The 17751-nt window shown below is 35.0% G+C and overlaps 1 protein-coding gene across 1 annotated transcript in view; it reads right to left on the bottom strand.

Annotated features, from left to right (window-relative positions):
- Positions 1–227: 227 nt before the first annotated feature.
- Positions 228–17751, bottom strand: part of LOC145283703 (sperm flagellar protein 1-like) — a 36713-nt gene continuing 19189 nt past the window's right edge. The window contains exons 2-6 of the mRNA XM_080132728.1: positions 10295–10406; positions 7520–7869; positions 4447–4501; positions 1930–2047; positions 228–1792 (exon numbers count right to left, since the gene is read on the bottom strand). Coding sequence (XP_079988854.1) covers positions 1700–1792; positions 1930–2047; positions 4447–4501; positions 7520–7869; positions 10295–10406 — 728 coding nt within the window. The 3' untranslated portion in view covers positions 228–1699. The remainder of the gene's footprint in view (positions 1793–1929; positions 2048–4446; positions 4502–7519; positions 7870–10294; positions 10407–17751) is intronic.

The following is a 17751-nucleotide window of genomic DNA, read 5'->3' as shown; positions in this document are numbered from 1 at the left end:
AGTGTAGTATCAGAACAGATACTTCATTTTTCTCCTAGCCAAAAAGCCAACAGATAAAATGGTTGCTATTCTATAAAAGAAGCAAAATATACCTTCTATGTTCATCTAGATCAAATTAACATAGCTTATGACGACTGAGTCTAATCAATGTAACTTATGACCACTCAATGCATCATAGCTTGTCGAAATGTCAAGTTAGTTTGAATTTCACTCAGAAGTCTTTGAGCTTTAGTAGACAGGTATATGGACATATCATTTTATTCATTAGATTGGCATTTAAATATAAGTTCTTTTTTTTTATACAAACTAATGCAAACTGAGTAATAATAATAAAAAGAGAATTCATTTCTGAATATCTTCCACCATTTTCATTCAGACTTCTCTATTATTTGAATATTGCAGTAATTTTTATTCCAGACTAAGACCAGTAAATAACAAGATTGCTTACAAGAGAGTTGTGCATTTCACAAAGCTAGTTCATTATTGCTGTAGTTAATTAAATACTTAATGGGTGCTCAATACTTATTTATCTTGAGTCATACTATGATAGCAGCAAATAGCTATCCTCTTTACTTACTGGGTGGACTATGCTTGTTGTACTGTGCTATTGTCATTATGATAATCATACGTATCTATTGACATTGGACGGTTGAAAACAAGAATGTGTATGCTGCACAGAAGCAGTCTTGTAGCAATGTGTTCTACACATGGGAAAATTTTGGAAATAAACTCTGTTCAAATAGAATTTCCATGAATCAAATTTATTTCCAAGAATTATCATCTATGGAACACATTGCCCTGAGACTACTTCCCTGTAAATGATAACATGGTCATCTTCAAATCCAATATCAGCAAATACTTATCAATTAGTTCTCTGAGTTAATCAAATTTTTCTATTACATTCATTGTTTTCAATCCTCTGATAATATTGTTCATCATCCAACTATCAATCTCATCAACCTTTATCCTCAAGTGGCTTTTAGCCTTGATAAGTGGTAACCCATTATTGTTAGAAAGAAAGAAAGATAAGTTTAGTAAATAACAAGTCGCTTTTCTTACTTGGTGTTCTGTAGTTTTTTATCTTGATCCCAACTACAATAACTTATACAGGCAATTTGATTGAGCTACCTCCACCATTATTGTTGTATCCAGTTCAGTATTATGAACTACTTCTATAGTTGTCGATTGTGGGATAAAGTAAGATACTCTAAGTATCTCTAATTTAGTCTAAGTAAATAACCAGGTATTTTACTTGCTGAGTGCACTATACTTGTTGACCTTGAAGTATTTGGAGGCTAGTTTTACAGAATTATGTAATAAGTTGACTAGAATGAGTTTAGTAAATAACTTGGCTCTTTACTGTTGGGTCGGGTTTGGAAAAGATACAGTCCATTCTCATTATAGTCAATGTAGTTCTTACTGGTTGATCTGTAATTGTGACCTTTAGCCAAACTAACATAACCTTATTAAATATCTATAAAATCCTTTTATAATATTCATGTTGATATCTTATGGATAAAAATATGGCCTTTTGTATTAAAGCTGTACTTGTGCATAGTCCAAACAGAGACATCCAGAAAATCCAATGAAGTCACTTAAGAATTCAATTCCATTCTTTTTTGGTTTTATGTAAAATAAGAATAAATCTTGAAATTCGTTGGGTTTTGAACGGCAGAAATGGTCAACCATGAACACAATATCATCGGTTAGATATATGCTTTTGTAGATCCCCAATTCTAAGGTCTTTCAAATGGTTCAAGTATTCCAAACGTTGAATCTTAGACTGAAGAATCTGTTAAAAACAAGAGGAAAAACGAGAAAAAAGTGAAAAATAGAAAACATATTCAAGAAAAAAAATGTCTTTCAGTAAAAGTGTAATAACAAAAAGAAATGAAAAGGAATAAAACGGTTGTAAACAAATTTACTCACAGCAATTGTTTCGTCTTTGGCAAGCATCTCTTGTTGCTTTTCCTCGAGTAATGAACGAGGAACATGAGATTCTCTTGGATCTATTCCAGCCATCTTCTTGTTCTTCTGGGAATTGTAACTTGATAAACAGAATATAGAGAATTTTATATTTGCTTAAAAGTGATAGCATAGAACAGAAATTAAATAAATACATAAGGAAAACAAAATATTATCAAAGTAATTGCTGAAGTTGTAAGACCAAACATTGTCACAATAAATAATAACACAATGCAATTTAATTACAAATATATATAATAAACCGAAGGAAACAATGTCAGTGTACAGAAAAAAATTAAGAATTGTTAGAATAGAAAAATATCCGGATTTCAGCAACAATAACTAAATTCATACAAGTAGTTTTTATGTTTTGCTGCCTCTGTTTAGATCAGATTGGCACTGACATGAGCATTCTCATGACAGTTTTCTAAGCTTTACTACTTCTATGCTGACATGACAAATTGAAAGTGGCTGTTTTGGTTGTGACAACATTACCAAAACATTGCTTTACAGACCTAACAAACGCTTTCTATCCGGTTTTTGATATTTTTGTCAGAGTTTCCTTCTCATAGATGGATTGCCTTCACCATGGTTAAGAAGCTCTATCTACTTCCTCTATGGTAACCCTCATGAATATCAGAGAGAGGTTAATATCTAGTATTCCCCAAAAATGCTGAGAGAAAGCATACAGAAGACACACAAGACAGAGATAAGGGATAATAAATGTATTAAATTAAAAAATAATAAAAAAAATATTTGCAAAACTAATTTTATTTGCAATTTGAGGAAGTCCAAATTACAGGGTTACCCACTTAAAAGTAATCCGATCTCTCTAATCTTTTTCTAACCAACTTTTTTTTTTTTTCAAATTAAGCGCCCCACTTAAAAGTTGTCCGATCTCTCTAATCTTTCTCTTATCGACCAACTGACACCACAAGGCAAAATGCAATTCTTTTTCCAACAAGATGGCGCTACATGCCACACGTCTCACAGATCACTGACACGAGTTCATGACATGTTCACGGAAGAGAGAACAATATGCAAAGGGTTATGGCCACCACATTCCCCGAACTTGTCATCATGTGATTTTTTTTCTTTAGGGAACTTTAAAACAAAAAGTTTATGTAAATAATCCTCAGAATCTAGACCAACAAAACGCGAACTCTGCATTCTTCACTCTTCGCTCACTTCTCTATCCACATCAACGACTCCGTTGCTATGTATTTTTCCACCAGCATGACAAAACACAATTATCCACACGCACGCGCGCACACACACACACACACACACACACACACACACACACACACACACACACACACACACACACACACACACACACACACACACACAGAAGTGCTTATCCATACGCACGCACGCACATACATGGCAAATAATGCAGATATTCAGCTGCATGCAAGGACATTTACCTTCTTTTTTATTTCTCCTAGCACACACAAAAATTAAGCCTGTTTTCTCATTGAGAAAACAAAGGACACTCTCTACTTTTTCTTGTCCAAACAACGAGCAGTCCTAATAACTTTCACATTTGCAAGAACTGTCTATCCAGACACACCTTCTGGACACTAAAAAATTATTTGTTTGTTACTTGTTATTTTTGTGTAAATAAACACCCTTTATTACACTTGTTTTATTTTATTTTGTTTTATTTTATTTGTGGTGGAAAAAGGATCTTAATGAGATCTGAGTACCACTTCAGATCTTTAAAAATTTTAATTCAATACATAATTTTTTTCTTCATGTAATATTATAATGTATAAATAAATAAATAAATCTAAAAATTAGGCAATATTTTACTTTATTTTTCATAAAATATCGTCCATAAAACAGTAAAAACATGTTGTTGGATTCACTTAAAAATGTAGCTTATTATTTGAAAATATGTAAATCCCAGCTGTTTAAATGTGTAAATACCACAGACTAAAGTCAATCATAAAATTTCTGAGAAGGATGAGTCAGAATGAGGAAGAAAAAGTCATAAATATAATAAAATATTTTGTTTTTATGAATTTTCTAATCAGAATGTTTTTCGTTTAAATCATTTCATTTTTGCATGAGTATTGGGAGCGTTATTAGAATTTAAAAAATTGAAATGATTTTTTTTTTTTAATTCAAATAAGTATTTTGTTTATTTTATATAACCATGTTGATGTATAAAAGTTCCTAATTACTTACCCTCCTTACAAGGGTAGAAGTAGACACGAGATTGATTTTTTATATGGGAAAATCTAATTCTCTAAAAAGGTGCACACTGAATTGCCTCAGTGTAGAAAGATTTCTCTTTCACTGGCCGAGGAGAGAAAAAAGTGAATTGCATTATCAGAACTCCTAAGTGGACAACAACTCATAATGTTAAATTCAAACAACTCTTAACACGAAATCAGGAAAAATATAGAAAATATAAGGGAAATAATTCTTGTCAAACGTAAATTTTCATAAACCGAAATAAGAAATACTTACTCTTGCGGGTTCGATGCTGCAGTAAGGTCTTTTCTTTGGTTACTATAATTGTCATCTAAAAATAAAGAAATTGATAATTAATATTTATGGTGATTGTAAATATCTTCCAAGCTTGGTCTGACACATAGGACATGAAATAATTTTATTAGATTTTAATCTGTACACAGATGCAGGAATCAAATATCACTCAGACATAGAGATCAAAGACCATAGAAACACAGCATGTATTCCTAATTACATGAGAGTTCTTGCAGAGTGTAATTCCATTTTTAAAGTCTTTCAAAAAATATAAAAATGTAAAGATCTTGAAATGAAAATGTAAAGAGTTTGATGTATGAAAACACCATTAATACCAGTCATATTGAAGGCATATGATTTACTTGGCAAAGGTTCAAATAAATTTATTCAAAATATCTTTGATAGTCACATCTTAAAAAAATATAAAGAATTGTTTTTGCAGGCACAGTTCTATAGGAACGAATCTTGAAATTTATTTACAAGACCCATCCTGATAGAAAAGAAATAAAACTTAACAGAACAAAACCATTTAAATGAATATATGCCTTAGTGTTGGGACGATTAATCAGAATCGAAAAAAATCAAAACTTTTAAAGTATTAGAATCTATATTGGAATCATAAAAATAGTGCTTGTTTTCCAATGCCAAAATGATCTTTTTAACTTTATTTTTTAAAACTTTATTTTCCATTGCTGGTACTAATTATAGAATGATAAATATTTAATGATTCTTAAACTACCAGTAAAACTAGATCAATCCCAACCATTGTATTTCTATATTTACGAAAATATATGCACATATTACATGGGTTTTTAAAGTAATCTGAAAATAAAAAATATAACAAAACAACCCTATAGCTACATATTTAAACATTTTAAAAGAATCGCAATTGGAATCAGTAATTGTATCGGAATTTGGAATTTCAAAAAGAATCCTTAATTGTATCAAAATCGGAAAAAATATTGGAATTAATACAATTACGGATTCTGTTCTAAATTCCTGATTCTAATACAATTATTGATTTCAGCGGTGATTGTTTTAAAAACAACTAGTATTACAAACATTTGTAAATTCTGTTACATTTAGAGCATAGGTGATTCTTTCATGAAGGAGGTAAAAGGAGGAAAATGACATGGTATGATAGCAGTTTCTCTGTGCACCCTCTTCGTGACGCTATATGATGCCCATATTGCAGGCTGATAATAACAAACTTCACCTGATAACAAAAAGTGAAAGAAGAAAGATATTGTCTCATAACTAGTAATTGGGCATCTGTTGGAAAAAAAAGTTGTAAAACGTTTGTGAGAGGATTAGTATGATGTCACCTGATACGATTCATACATGACCTCAAATCAACTGATTATAACAACTCTTTAAACAAAGAAATAGTTACAAAATAGTTTATTGCTGCTATTCACACTATATCAACGGGTCTGTTTATATAATATTTGCACAATATGTGTGGAAATTAACTCCTCATTATTAAGTGCTCATAACTTATTACTGAAAGCTGAAATATAATTTTTACAAAAAAATACAATACTGTGAGGCTGCTTTCTAAGTGACTACAATATGGTTGTTTTCAAATCCAATGTAAACAAATTTTTGTTGAGCCATCTTCTTAAATAATCAAATTCTACTTATCACTACCATCATTACCAATCATCACTGTATTGTCTCATCATGCACTTGGTACTCATTTAACCCTCATCTTTGAGTGTCTTTTGGCCTTAATAAATGGTGATACCTTATTAAAAGGAATGTATATGAGCAAAAAGTTTATATAATAGGATCTATTTAGAATTCAATATGGACGTCAGCATTGCTTGTATAATTCTCTCCCTATTCCCTGTTTCCCCAACTATACCAACATGTAGAAATTTAGATCTAATGTGAACAAACATCTTGCTGTTCAACTCCCCAATGTTACCTCTTAATAAATATGGCCCCTATAAAATAGTAGTCTCTTGTACTTCAGTGGCAATATGCATTGTCGTAGGTGAAGAAAAGAAAAAAGAAGAAGGTCATTATAGCTGGATAGAACAATATTATACAGCAATATTATTGTTCCATTGAAGATAATAGTTCTTATACGATTTGAACTTGATCCACAATGATGTTGCAGAGATGTAGGTGTAAATCCCATTGAATGTTACCAGTGCTAACTATGGGTTCACCAGAAGTGTAGTGGTCATGTTGTGAGGCTGATAGTTGACCCAGATTATGTTTGTTGCAGACGTTTGGATGTTGCTCACTTAATAGATGGTCAAACAATGGAACTTATGGATATGGATGGCACCCCACTTGATGTGGGAATTGCTGGTAGTGATTATGAACATGTTATCACGGCTTGCTGTTGTGTTGTTTAGAGATGTTTAGGGAAGCTGCTGCAAATCTTTACATCTAGATATTTATTTCAGAACTTGGGGCAAAATCTTTTCAATCTATGCTTGCTTCACCATCTCACATGGCAGTTAGGTATGGGCTATAAATGCTTCTGATTTACATTGGCTTCAGCATAGTGCCAATGTCATGATCATGTGAATGTGTGACAGCAAACTAGAGAAGAGAATTCCTTCAGCTATGCTCTATTAGAAGCTTGGTATTGGCAAGATTTGAGATGTCTAACACATTTAATGTCTCAGGTTGTTTTGTCATGTATACGGTGCCACCCTGTGCATCAACTTAATAACACGTATGGATATACCAGGGTGCGTGGGGATGCATGCAAGAACAAGAAAAATTTGGTTTGAATGCGTATGAACTGAAGTGACTGCTTGCAACATTATTAATATGAACCCTATGGATTGGACCACATGGATTGGACCACATGGATTGGACCACATGGAGAGCAGGCATAAGATGTTGCCTGCTGTTACCCACTTTGAAGCCAAGACACTTGCATCACCTTAAATACCAAAACTAGATGATGATAATGATGATAATGATGATATCCATTTTGCATTTCACACATTCCTTTCTCTGAAATAATATTTTCAAACAAAATGTAAATACTAAAATAGAAGATTTGAAAGCTGGTAATTCTTAAACTTACAAATTCCTTGATCTGCTTCTGGGCGATCACTTCTCAAAGGAATGTGTTGCGGTGGTTTTTCTTTCTGAAATTGCTGTGGCGGTGGAGGGGGTCGTGGCGATGGTTTTTGCCGCTGTTGTAAGCGTTGCACCGGTAAAGCCTTTGTTTGATGGACAGGATCAGACAAATTTGCACCTTGGATTTCTTTCTCTTTCTGCAAGCTGTTGTTGCTACATTCATCCTTTTGAAATGCTTCGTCCAAATGATTTCGTAGAAGAATCAAAACTCGTTCGATGGCAAAGGGTTTGCATTGCACAATTGAACGAATTATCTCATCGGAAAGTTCAAAGTTCATTTTGGCAAACACTCGCCTGCAATAAAACAGAGTCAGAAGGATTCTCATTAGTTTTGGGAGGAAAGAATTTCAATCGGAATAATTGATTCAAAGATATGAGAAAATATTTGATTTTTTTTACAAAAAACAAAAACATAAATGAGCTGTAAGACTGTGGACCTCTGCCTGACAATGTAAGGATGAGTTTAAGCTTTATCTGAGCCTTACTTCTCCATATTGTATGAAGTACTTCTACATATTGCATGAAGCATTCCCAAAGTTATGCTATCGAAAGTTTTATAACTCAAAAACTATGCATTTGATCAGGCTGAAATTTTGCATAGTGGTCACTATCATAAAAGACATCAAATCTACACAGCAAATTTAGAAAAATCGGAAGTTCAAATTCTATCAAAGGATGCATGTCCTCTATGCCCTAAAATCTTGAGCCAAACTAAAGTTTATCTCCATTTCATGGCAGAAAAATGTGACACAAGGTCAGGAAAGTGGGATTTAAATAGCCAATGCCCTACAGGAATTCTAGCCTGCAAAAAATGCCCGACAATCCCTATTGGCATTTCCTGGCAAGCATGCCTCAAGTGATTAACAATAAACTAATCCCTTTCTCAAAGGGTGAGAAGACAAAGCCTGGGAGGGTGAACATCCTAGAATTGCACAGGACCATATGGACTATAACTCAGCCACTAGAAAAATGCTTAGCCTCTGGTAGCTTGGGGGCAGCTGTTTGGGCTAATGTGTTTGCTTGGTTTATGTTGATGTTCATTCATTTACAAACGTTGTCTATCTATCTTTCCTTTTATCTACCTTTTTATCATCTAGTTTGTATTATACTCTACACTGGAACACTTAATGTGATCAAACAATCTGAAGACTTTACATTTGATGACAGAGAATATTGATGGTATGCCAGTTGTAACAGAGCGTGGACACGTGTATGGTGGCTATATGTAAATACGAGCCATGTGTGAAATAACGGTAAGGAAAAAGAATATGAGCACATACAAGAGTACGTTTGAAACAACATTTGAGAGGACAGAGGTTGGAAAGAAGAAGTACAATAATGTTTCATCTGGGAAAGTACCTGGAAATAAATATTGTTGTTACAACGGGAAAGTGAGTGGAGTTATTACTTGTCTTCTGTTCCTTGTGACATACTCTACTACAACATGCTGGGTCTTGAAATGTCTACAAGTTAACACATGTGTAAAGGTGTACAACGTTACACAGTAAGTTTTTGCAACTCTGTTATACCAATGTGGTTAGATAAATAGTTTCTGATCAGCAACAAAGCGCATAATCTGGATTTAGAAAGTTTCTACTTTCTGATGTAATTTTATCATCTAGTTGGCCCATTCATGTCCATATACGACTACAGGAAGGACATAAATTTTTGCTTTGTTTTGCTTTTGTATAACGTTTAGAAGTTAAGAGTGTTTTGTTTCAAATCTCAACTTTTTAACCTTAAGAAGAATTTTTCAAAGATTAAAGGTAACAGCAAACCATTTCTCCCTTAAAATAAGGTCACTTCATTAACTGTTCTCATCATCATCATTATCATCATCATCATCATCATATGAATCCAAAGATTCTATTGTTAGCATTGGTTTCCCTAATATTTTTCTAGTCAGAATTCTTTCTAGAAAGACACTGGGGATGTGAAGGTTGCCAGCATCCTCAATGAAAGTGATTTTTGTGGAATGAACTGGATTCAAACTTGGGACACCCAGGTTGTCAGTCCATGTCTACCGTCACCTCCCATTAAATGTTCTAATAAAACAGTGCTTGAAGTTTTAGCATTTAAAATGTTGACAATGCATTTTTATTATTTATGTATTTACTGCTTATACTTTGAGTCACCACTTAACAAGGCCAAAAGTTAATCGAGGATAAAGCCTAATAAGATGGATAGATTGTTACTTGAATGATGAGGAGTAGTATGAGAAGATTAAATATGATGGGTGGAATGAACAAAATTTGATTACTCAGGGGAACAGTTTTTGACAAGTATTTATTGTAGTGTTGGGATGATAAATTGAAATCGGGGACCAGAAAAATCAGAATTTTGGAGAGTATCAGAATCGGAAAAATGTGTGCCTATTTTCCATTCCCATATATATATACATATATATATATATATATATATATATATATATATATATATATATATATATATATATATATATACCTCCCCAACAACAGCCTATATATATATATATATATATATATATATATATATATATACAGAGAGAGAGAGAGAGTTAGAGAGAGATGTAGTTAGCCACCATCAATTATGCAAATGATTAGACTGAACACCAACCAATCTTACTCCAAATTCTACTACAAATTCAATGCAGATATAATGCAAAAGTTCAACTAGTGTAAATTTTACACACATATATGCACATACATTTACATACAAACAAAAAAAAAAAATTTATTACCTGTTAAGAAGATACCAGTTTTCCAGTTTGGGTTTGGTTGCATTAGCCGGAGTATAATTGTGAATTTCAACCAATTTTGGGTGACAATTTTTGACGATTTCAGCAATTAAAACTGTAAAAAGAATTATGTTTAAGCCTGATTTGTACATACGATGAATGTTATTGATATAAATAGACAGTAAACTGTCAACATACAACATATTCACAGTCGCTTCGTAGGATATGTTGAGAGCAGTTTGATCTAAAAAAAATCATAAGAAATGGCAAACAAATAACAGATAGGAATGCGTATTCTTGCTAGTATATAATATGATAATATATGCTTAGGTATCAGTTTATATATATATATATATATATATATATATATATATATATATATATATATATATATGTGTGTGTGTGTGTGTGTGTGTGTTTTGTGTGTCAAACAGCGAAACAGTAGTGTATGTGGATTAGTATATATATATATATATATATATATATATATATATATATATATATATATATATATATATATATACATCTCTTTCTGCAGTGAGGCGAATTGGTCAAAGGTTCGAAGTCGAATGCTTTGTAAAAGGGAAAGCTGGATCTGGTCGCCCTAGAGCATTCACTTTGAAGGACGACCAAAGGCTTAAATTAACTGCTTTGAAGGATTGAAAGAAAACTTATGCTGACCATAGCAAATAATTCAAAACAAGGTCTGGAAAATCTCTTTTTAGACGAATGAAAGAAATGGAATTTTTTTTCTAACATGTTTGCAAATACACCTGAAGAAGGTAGAAGGTTACATCAACAAAAACAATGTAAAAATAACATTCAAGATGAGAACAGTCAGAAGAATCCAAATAATATGAATAACCAATCCTAATCTAAAGATTCAGAAACTTTATATATATATATATATATATATATATATATATATATATATATATATACAGTTAAAGCTACAATTATTGGCACCCTTTCAATTTTTACGTTTTTTGAAGAAAAAACATTTTTTCACTAATTATTTTTATTAAAGTGTTGATGAACATTCATACCGACTCTCTACAGATCTCCTGAAACACTTTTAGTTTATTATAAAATATTCAAAATAAATATTATTAATGATAACAAAAAACAGACAAATTCAAATTTATTGGCACCCTTTATTAATAGCCACTTGCAAAACCTTTGTATTTAATAACAGCTTCCAGACGTTTTCTATACGACATTACTAAATTCCTACACACATCAACCATATTTAACCATTCTTCCTTGGCGATATCTTCTAATTCCCTCAGGTTCCTTGGTCTCCTTCTTTTCACGTTCGCCTTCACCACAGCCCACAAGTTTTCCATTAGATTCAAATCCGAACTTTGACTTGGCCACTTCATGATGTTTATTTCATTATCCAAAAGCCATTTCTTCACCGAGTTTGCCGTATTATTTGAATCATTGTCCTGTTGGAAGACCCAGTTTGTTCCAAGACTAAGGGCTTCAGCAGAAGGTTTCAGATTTTCAGTCAATATTTTTAATGTATTGATCTTACCTCATGATGCCATCCACAGTGACAAGTTTTCCAGTGCCATTGGCCGAAAAGCAACCCCAAAACATACAGTTTCCTCCACCATACTTCACCGTAGGGACTATATTCTTTGGGTTGAAGGCTTCTCCTTTCTTCCGCCACACAAATGACACATCTCTGCTGCCAAAAAGTTCAATTTTAGTCTCATCTGACCATACTATTGAGCCCCAGAAAGTTGAATCCTTGTCAATAAACTCCCATGCCATCTCTAAGTGGACTATTTGATATGTTTCTTGGAGAGGAGAGGAGTCTTCCTTGGTCGGTACCCCTGAATCCTGTGTGACTTCAGTGCCCTCCTCAATGTCAAAACAGAAATTTCTATACCTTGATTGCTCAATTGTTGGACTACTTTCTTACCAGTAGTTTTCGGGTTCTTTTACACTTCTTGAATGACTTGTTGTACAGTTCTGGGATAAAGTTTCTTTTTACGGCCTCAACCCATCAAGTTTTGAATCATATTGAAAACACCATACTTTTTGATAATATTTCTCACTGTTGAGACAGGAACTTCAAAACGCTTAGAAATGGATTTGTATCCACTACCTTTCATATGTGCATCCACTATTTTCTGTCTAACATCGAAACTGTATTCCTTAATTTTAGCCATTTTTGCAGTCTGGTGTTATTGATAAAGTGAAGGATTGACTAATGTATGTTATTTATAGAAGGCTTTGGAACGTGCGAGAAGATGATGCAATACACAAATCATAATAAGTATTATTTTACATAAAATATCGTGAATTCTATCATAAAAATCATTGGTGCCAATAAATTTGAATTCGTCTTTTTTTTGTTATCATTAATAATATTTATTTTGAATATATATTTATAATAAACTAAAATACACTTTTAGTGCAACTAAAAGTGTTTCAGGAGATCTGTAGATGGTCGATATAAATGTTCATCAACACTTTAATCAAAATAATTAGAGAAAAAATGTCTTTTCTCTAAAAAACGCAAAACTTGAAAGGGTGCCAATAATTTCGACTTTAACTGTATATATATAGTCATCCACATACAATACTGCTTCGCTGTTTCACAGCTCATCAATGCGGCTAGACAAGCAACTACCTCAAGCCAGCATCGAAACCCGATCGCCTAAACAATATTCGGAGCTTCTAACCATTGCGCTATATGGCTGCTGCTATGTGGGCAGTGAATTAACAATGTTTTGACATTGTCCAAATACCTAAGCTCAATTTGTTTACACAAAGAGCATCGCTTCATACGCTAATGGTAATTTGTATATCACACCCAAGATTGGGAGCATTATAGTCATCCACATATATGTATATAGTCATCCATATATATATATATATATATATATATATATATATATATATATATTATAGTCATGTATATATATATATGATCTAATAGTCCTCAATGTTAAAATAATTATTAGTAGAGCTGTTTTGAAAGTACGGTTATTGTTGTTGTTGCTTAACAACCAACCTCCTCATGTTAAGAACTGTTCATAAGGGCATAATACAAGCTTTATATGTGGAAAACTACTTGTATCCAGCAAATATAAATCGGATGTTCTTAATCAGCCTAGTGGAAAACATATAAAAGTCGTCATTTTAAAAGAAAGTGTGTAGGTGGATCTAAAGTAAAAATTTCACAACCAAAAAAATGATCTATAATCAAGCCTCCCCCCTTGTAAAAACAGTAAAGTACTGTTGCTGTCGCCCAATGCCCAAGCTCATTGTGGTAATAATGGATTTCTGAACGCACCTCCTCACCCTCCTCTGGTAAGCTGCAACATCCCCTATATTAAGAATGGCTCTCGGAATAGACACCCCATCTTCTGATTGGGAGAGATTCGTTCAAATTTTCATGTCATAGTATAGGATGCTGAAACCAAACATTAAAAAAAAGTTTGTCTTGTTTACTAAGATTCATTCATTTAGTCATCATAATTTTGGACGCTAAAAACAAACATTCCAAAAGTGAAGTTCGTCTTTTTTAGTAAGATTCGTTCAATTAGTCATGTATTAATTTTGGACGCTAAAAATCAGCATTAAAAATATGAAGTTTGTCTCTACTAAGATTCGTTCATTTATTAATGTCGAAATTTTGGACGTTAAAAACAACATTAAAAAAGTGAAGCTCGTCTCATTTACTAAGATTCATTCAGTTAGTCATGTGAACATTTTGGACGCTAAAAATCAACATTAAAAAAGTGAAATTCCTCTCATTCAAGATTAATTCATTTATGTGATAATTTTGGACGCTAAAAATCAACATTAACAACATAAAGTTCATCTTGTTTACTATTATTCCTCTATTTAGTCATGCAATAATTTTGGACACTAAGAACTGTTAAAAAACCTTCTCCCCCTCATAAAAAAAGAAACGAATAATACAATAAATGTAGATTATATATTTCGTCTTCTTAAGTATTATTGAAAGTTTTCTATTTGGTTGCAATGTAATTTAGATAAATATAAGATGGTAACACCTGATATGATGTAAAGAAGTCTGCGACGTAATTGTTTAAATGTAACAATCTATAAATCCACCTCCCCTAAAAAAGTAAACACACCAAAAAAAAGAAATGAAGGCTTTCGTTTGTATTTGATACAAAAAAATAAATAAATAAATAAAACGCCCACAAAAAACGACAAAAAAATAAATGTAATAGTTTTAATCAAAAATTGAAAGTTTTATAAATGAAAAAAAAAAAAGAAGAAAAACATGTGAGCAAACATTTATAAATAATGAACCCCACCATAACACCTCCCTTCCAGCTGAAAGAAAAAGTATATAAGGAAACAGAAAATATAAGAAACATGGAGTATATTAAATATATTGCTAATTATTTTTTAATGTTTTCTAGTTGGTCAAAATGTAATTGAGGTAAATATAGGACACTAAAACTGGATACGCTGCATAGAAAGATTCAACGTAATTGTTTTAGTTCTAACAATATGTAAATAATGGTAATCACCATCGTCATCGGCGGTCACTCGTGTCCGAGTAAGACTTTCCTCCGTTGTGGCTTCTGTGGGTCCTCAGGTGAGCATAGAGCCCAATCCTAGACCCAATTTTTCTTGTGCAATTTGGGCAGATAAAGGTAGTGGTGGTGGGGTGGGGTTGGGTGTGTCTGGTTGATAATCTGTCCTTTCTGTGCTTGCGTTTATCCTCAGCAGCTTGATTTAGGTCACTGCTATAAAGCGCAGCACCTTCGTGGACAGCGCTCCTCCATGCCAACCTGCTCCCAGCCACATCCTCCCATGTCTCAAGGTCCATGTGAAACCGCTTTAGATTTACTTTGATGTTGTCCTTATACCTCATCTTTTGGCCACCCTGGGCACGCTTTCCCTCAACAAGCTGAGAGTAGAAAATCTGTTTTAGGAGGCGGAGATCCGGCATTCGGACAACATGACCAGTCCATCTGAGCTGGCGTTGACCAACAGTAGTGATGATAGTAGGAATGTCAGCCTCACTCAGGACGCTGGTGTTGGTGTGTCGGTCCTTCCAACTGATTCTGAGGATTTTTCGGAGGCATCTTTGGTGGTACGTCTCCAGGGTTTTTACGTGCCTCCTGTATGTGGTCCAGGTCTCCGATCCATAGAGAAGAGTGGGCAGCAAGACAGCTTTGTATACCATGATTTTGGTCTTTGCCAGAAGGTCACAGTTCTCAAATACTCTCTTCCTTAGCCTTGAGAAAGCCCCACTGGCACAGCTGAGACAGTGTTGTATTTCATCATCTATGTTGGCTTTTGATGATAGGATGCTGCCTAGGTATGGGAAGTGGTCCATATTTTCCAGTCTAGTGTTGTCGATGGAGATGTTTGGGGGTGAGACTGGAGTACTGTTTGGTGGTGATTGATGGAGGATTTGAGTTTTTTTTTATATTGATTGTTAGTCCTAGCTGTTTGTATGCCCTCGTGAAGGCAACCAGTGTACACTGTAGGTCCTCTTCTGAGAGGGCTACAAGGGCGTTATCGTCTGCATACTGTAGCTCCATAATAGATATGGTGTTCGTTCGACCTTTGGCCCTAAATCTGTTGATGTTAAAAAGTCGCCCGTCAGTTCTGTACATAATCCGAACTCCACGGGGAAGATGTTTGTCCGTGAGATGGAGGATAGCAGTAATGAAGATGGAGAACAGAGTTGGGGCAATGACACATCCCTGTTTCACTCCCGTGTCAACCCTGAAGGGCTCTGTTTCATCTCCACTACTACTGAGGACTGTAGCTGACATATTGTTATGTAGCAGTCTCAGTACCCGAATGTACCTCTCTGGGCATCCAAACCTTGCAAGAACCAGCCAAAGGGCTTGACAGTTCACTGAGTCAAAGGCTTTAGTAAGGTCTATAAAAGCCATGTATAATGGTAAATTTTGCTCCCTGCACTTTTCTTGGAGTTGACAAGCAGTGAAGATCATGTCCATCGTGCCTCTATTTGGTCGAAAGCCACTTTGGGACTCGGGAAGGATGGTTTCTGCAAGGGGTGTTAAGCCTGTTGGCCAAAACCCAAGCTAGGGCTTTCCCTGTGGTAGAGAGGAGAGAAATGCCCCGGTAGTTCCCACAGTTTGCCTTGTCTCCTTTCTTAAAGATGGAGACAACTAGGGCATCTCCAAGTTGTGCAGGGATTTTCTCTTGCTCCCATATTTTGAGCAGCAGGGCATGGATGTGTCTGAGAAGATCAGGTCCGCCTTTCTTCAGGATTTCTGCTGGGATGCCGTCAGAACCAGCCGCCTTGTTGTTTTTCATCTTCCTAATTGCATCCCGCACCTCTTCCAGACTGGGTGGTTCTCCCATGCTCTCAATTATGGGCTGTTGAGGGAGTTTTTCAAGGGCCTCCATCTCTGGAGTGGTGTCCCTGTTCAGAAGATCCTCGTAATGCATCTATTTGTTATTTCTCCCTTTCCTTTCAGCAGCGTGAGCCCATCCTTAGACCGAAGGGGGGGGGTCAAAGAACGGTAGCTGGGGCTGTATACCCCTTTTGTGGCTTCAAAGAATCCTCTGGTGTCCCCAGAGTCAGCAAACTGCTGGATCTCCTGAGCCTTCTTCATCCACCAGAGGTTCTTCAGCTTCCTGACTGTCGATTGGACAGCCGCTTTAGCCTTGGTATGGGCAGCTCTTTTAACCTTGCTATTGATGTTATTCTGCTAGGTGATAAAAGTTTGCCTCTTGATGTCTATAAGCCGTTGGATTTCGGTATCGTTTTCATCGTACCAATCCTGATGTTTCCGCTTTTTCTGTCCTAGGATACTTATACTGGAGTCCATGATGGCAGAGGACAACTTGTCCCAGTGCTCTTCAGCGTCATGCGGATACTGCTTGGGCAGGTCCGCGCTAAGAGCCGCCTGGAGGTGTTGTTGGTAGGTGATATCGCCTAGCTGCTCGATGTTCAGCTTTGGTCGGCTCTGTCTTTTTTGCATCCTTTGCTTCTGCATTAAATGGATAGACATGATGGAGCGAATAAGACGGTGGTCGGTCCAACAATTGTCTGTACTGGTCATTGCCCTGGTGTTCAGCACATCACAGCGGTCTTTGGCACGGACAATGACATAGTCAATGAGGTGCCTGATTTTACTTTGAGGGTGCATCCATGGTTTTGAATGCGTTTTTTTGTCGGAAAAGTGTGTTCGTGATGATGAGGTTATGTTCTGAGCACTTTGTCAGTAGGAGTGTACCATTTGAGTTAATGTTCCCAACCCCCTCTCTTCCAAGCGTTCCTCTCCAGTGCTGATGGTCTCGTCCCACTCTGGCATTGAAGTCTCCAAGTAGGATTATCTTGTCCCCCTTGGGGGCCCCAGATAAAATGGTGTCAAGGTCAGCATAAAAGGTCTCCTTTATTTCATCATGTGTATCAAGCGTTGGAGCATACGCACTAATCACAGTGGCCATTTGGCTGCCCGCAAGCATCAGGC

Source organism: Euprymna scolopes, chromosome 8 (genome assembly GCF_053919585.1).
Source record: "Euprymna scolopes isolate OS-2025 chromosome 8, ASM5391958v1, whole genome shotgun sequence".
Classification (NCBI taxonomy): domain Eukaryota; kingdom Metazoa; phylum Mollusca; class Cephalopoda; order Sepiida; family Sepiolidae; genus Euprymna; species Euprymna scolopes.
This window is presented reverse-complemented; position numbering and strand designations above follow the sequence as displayed.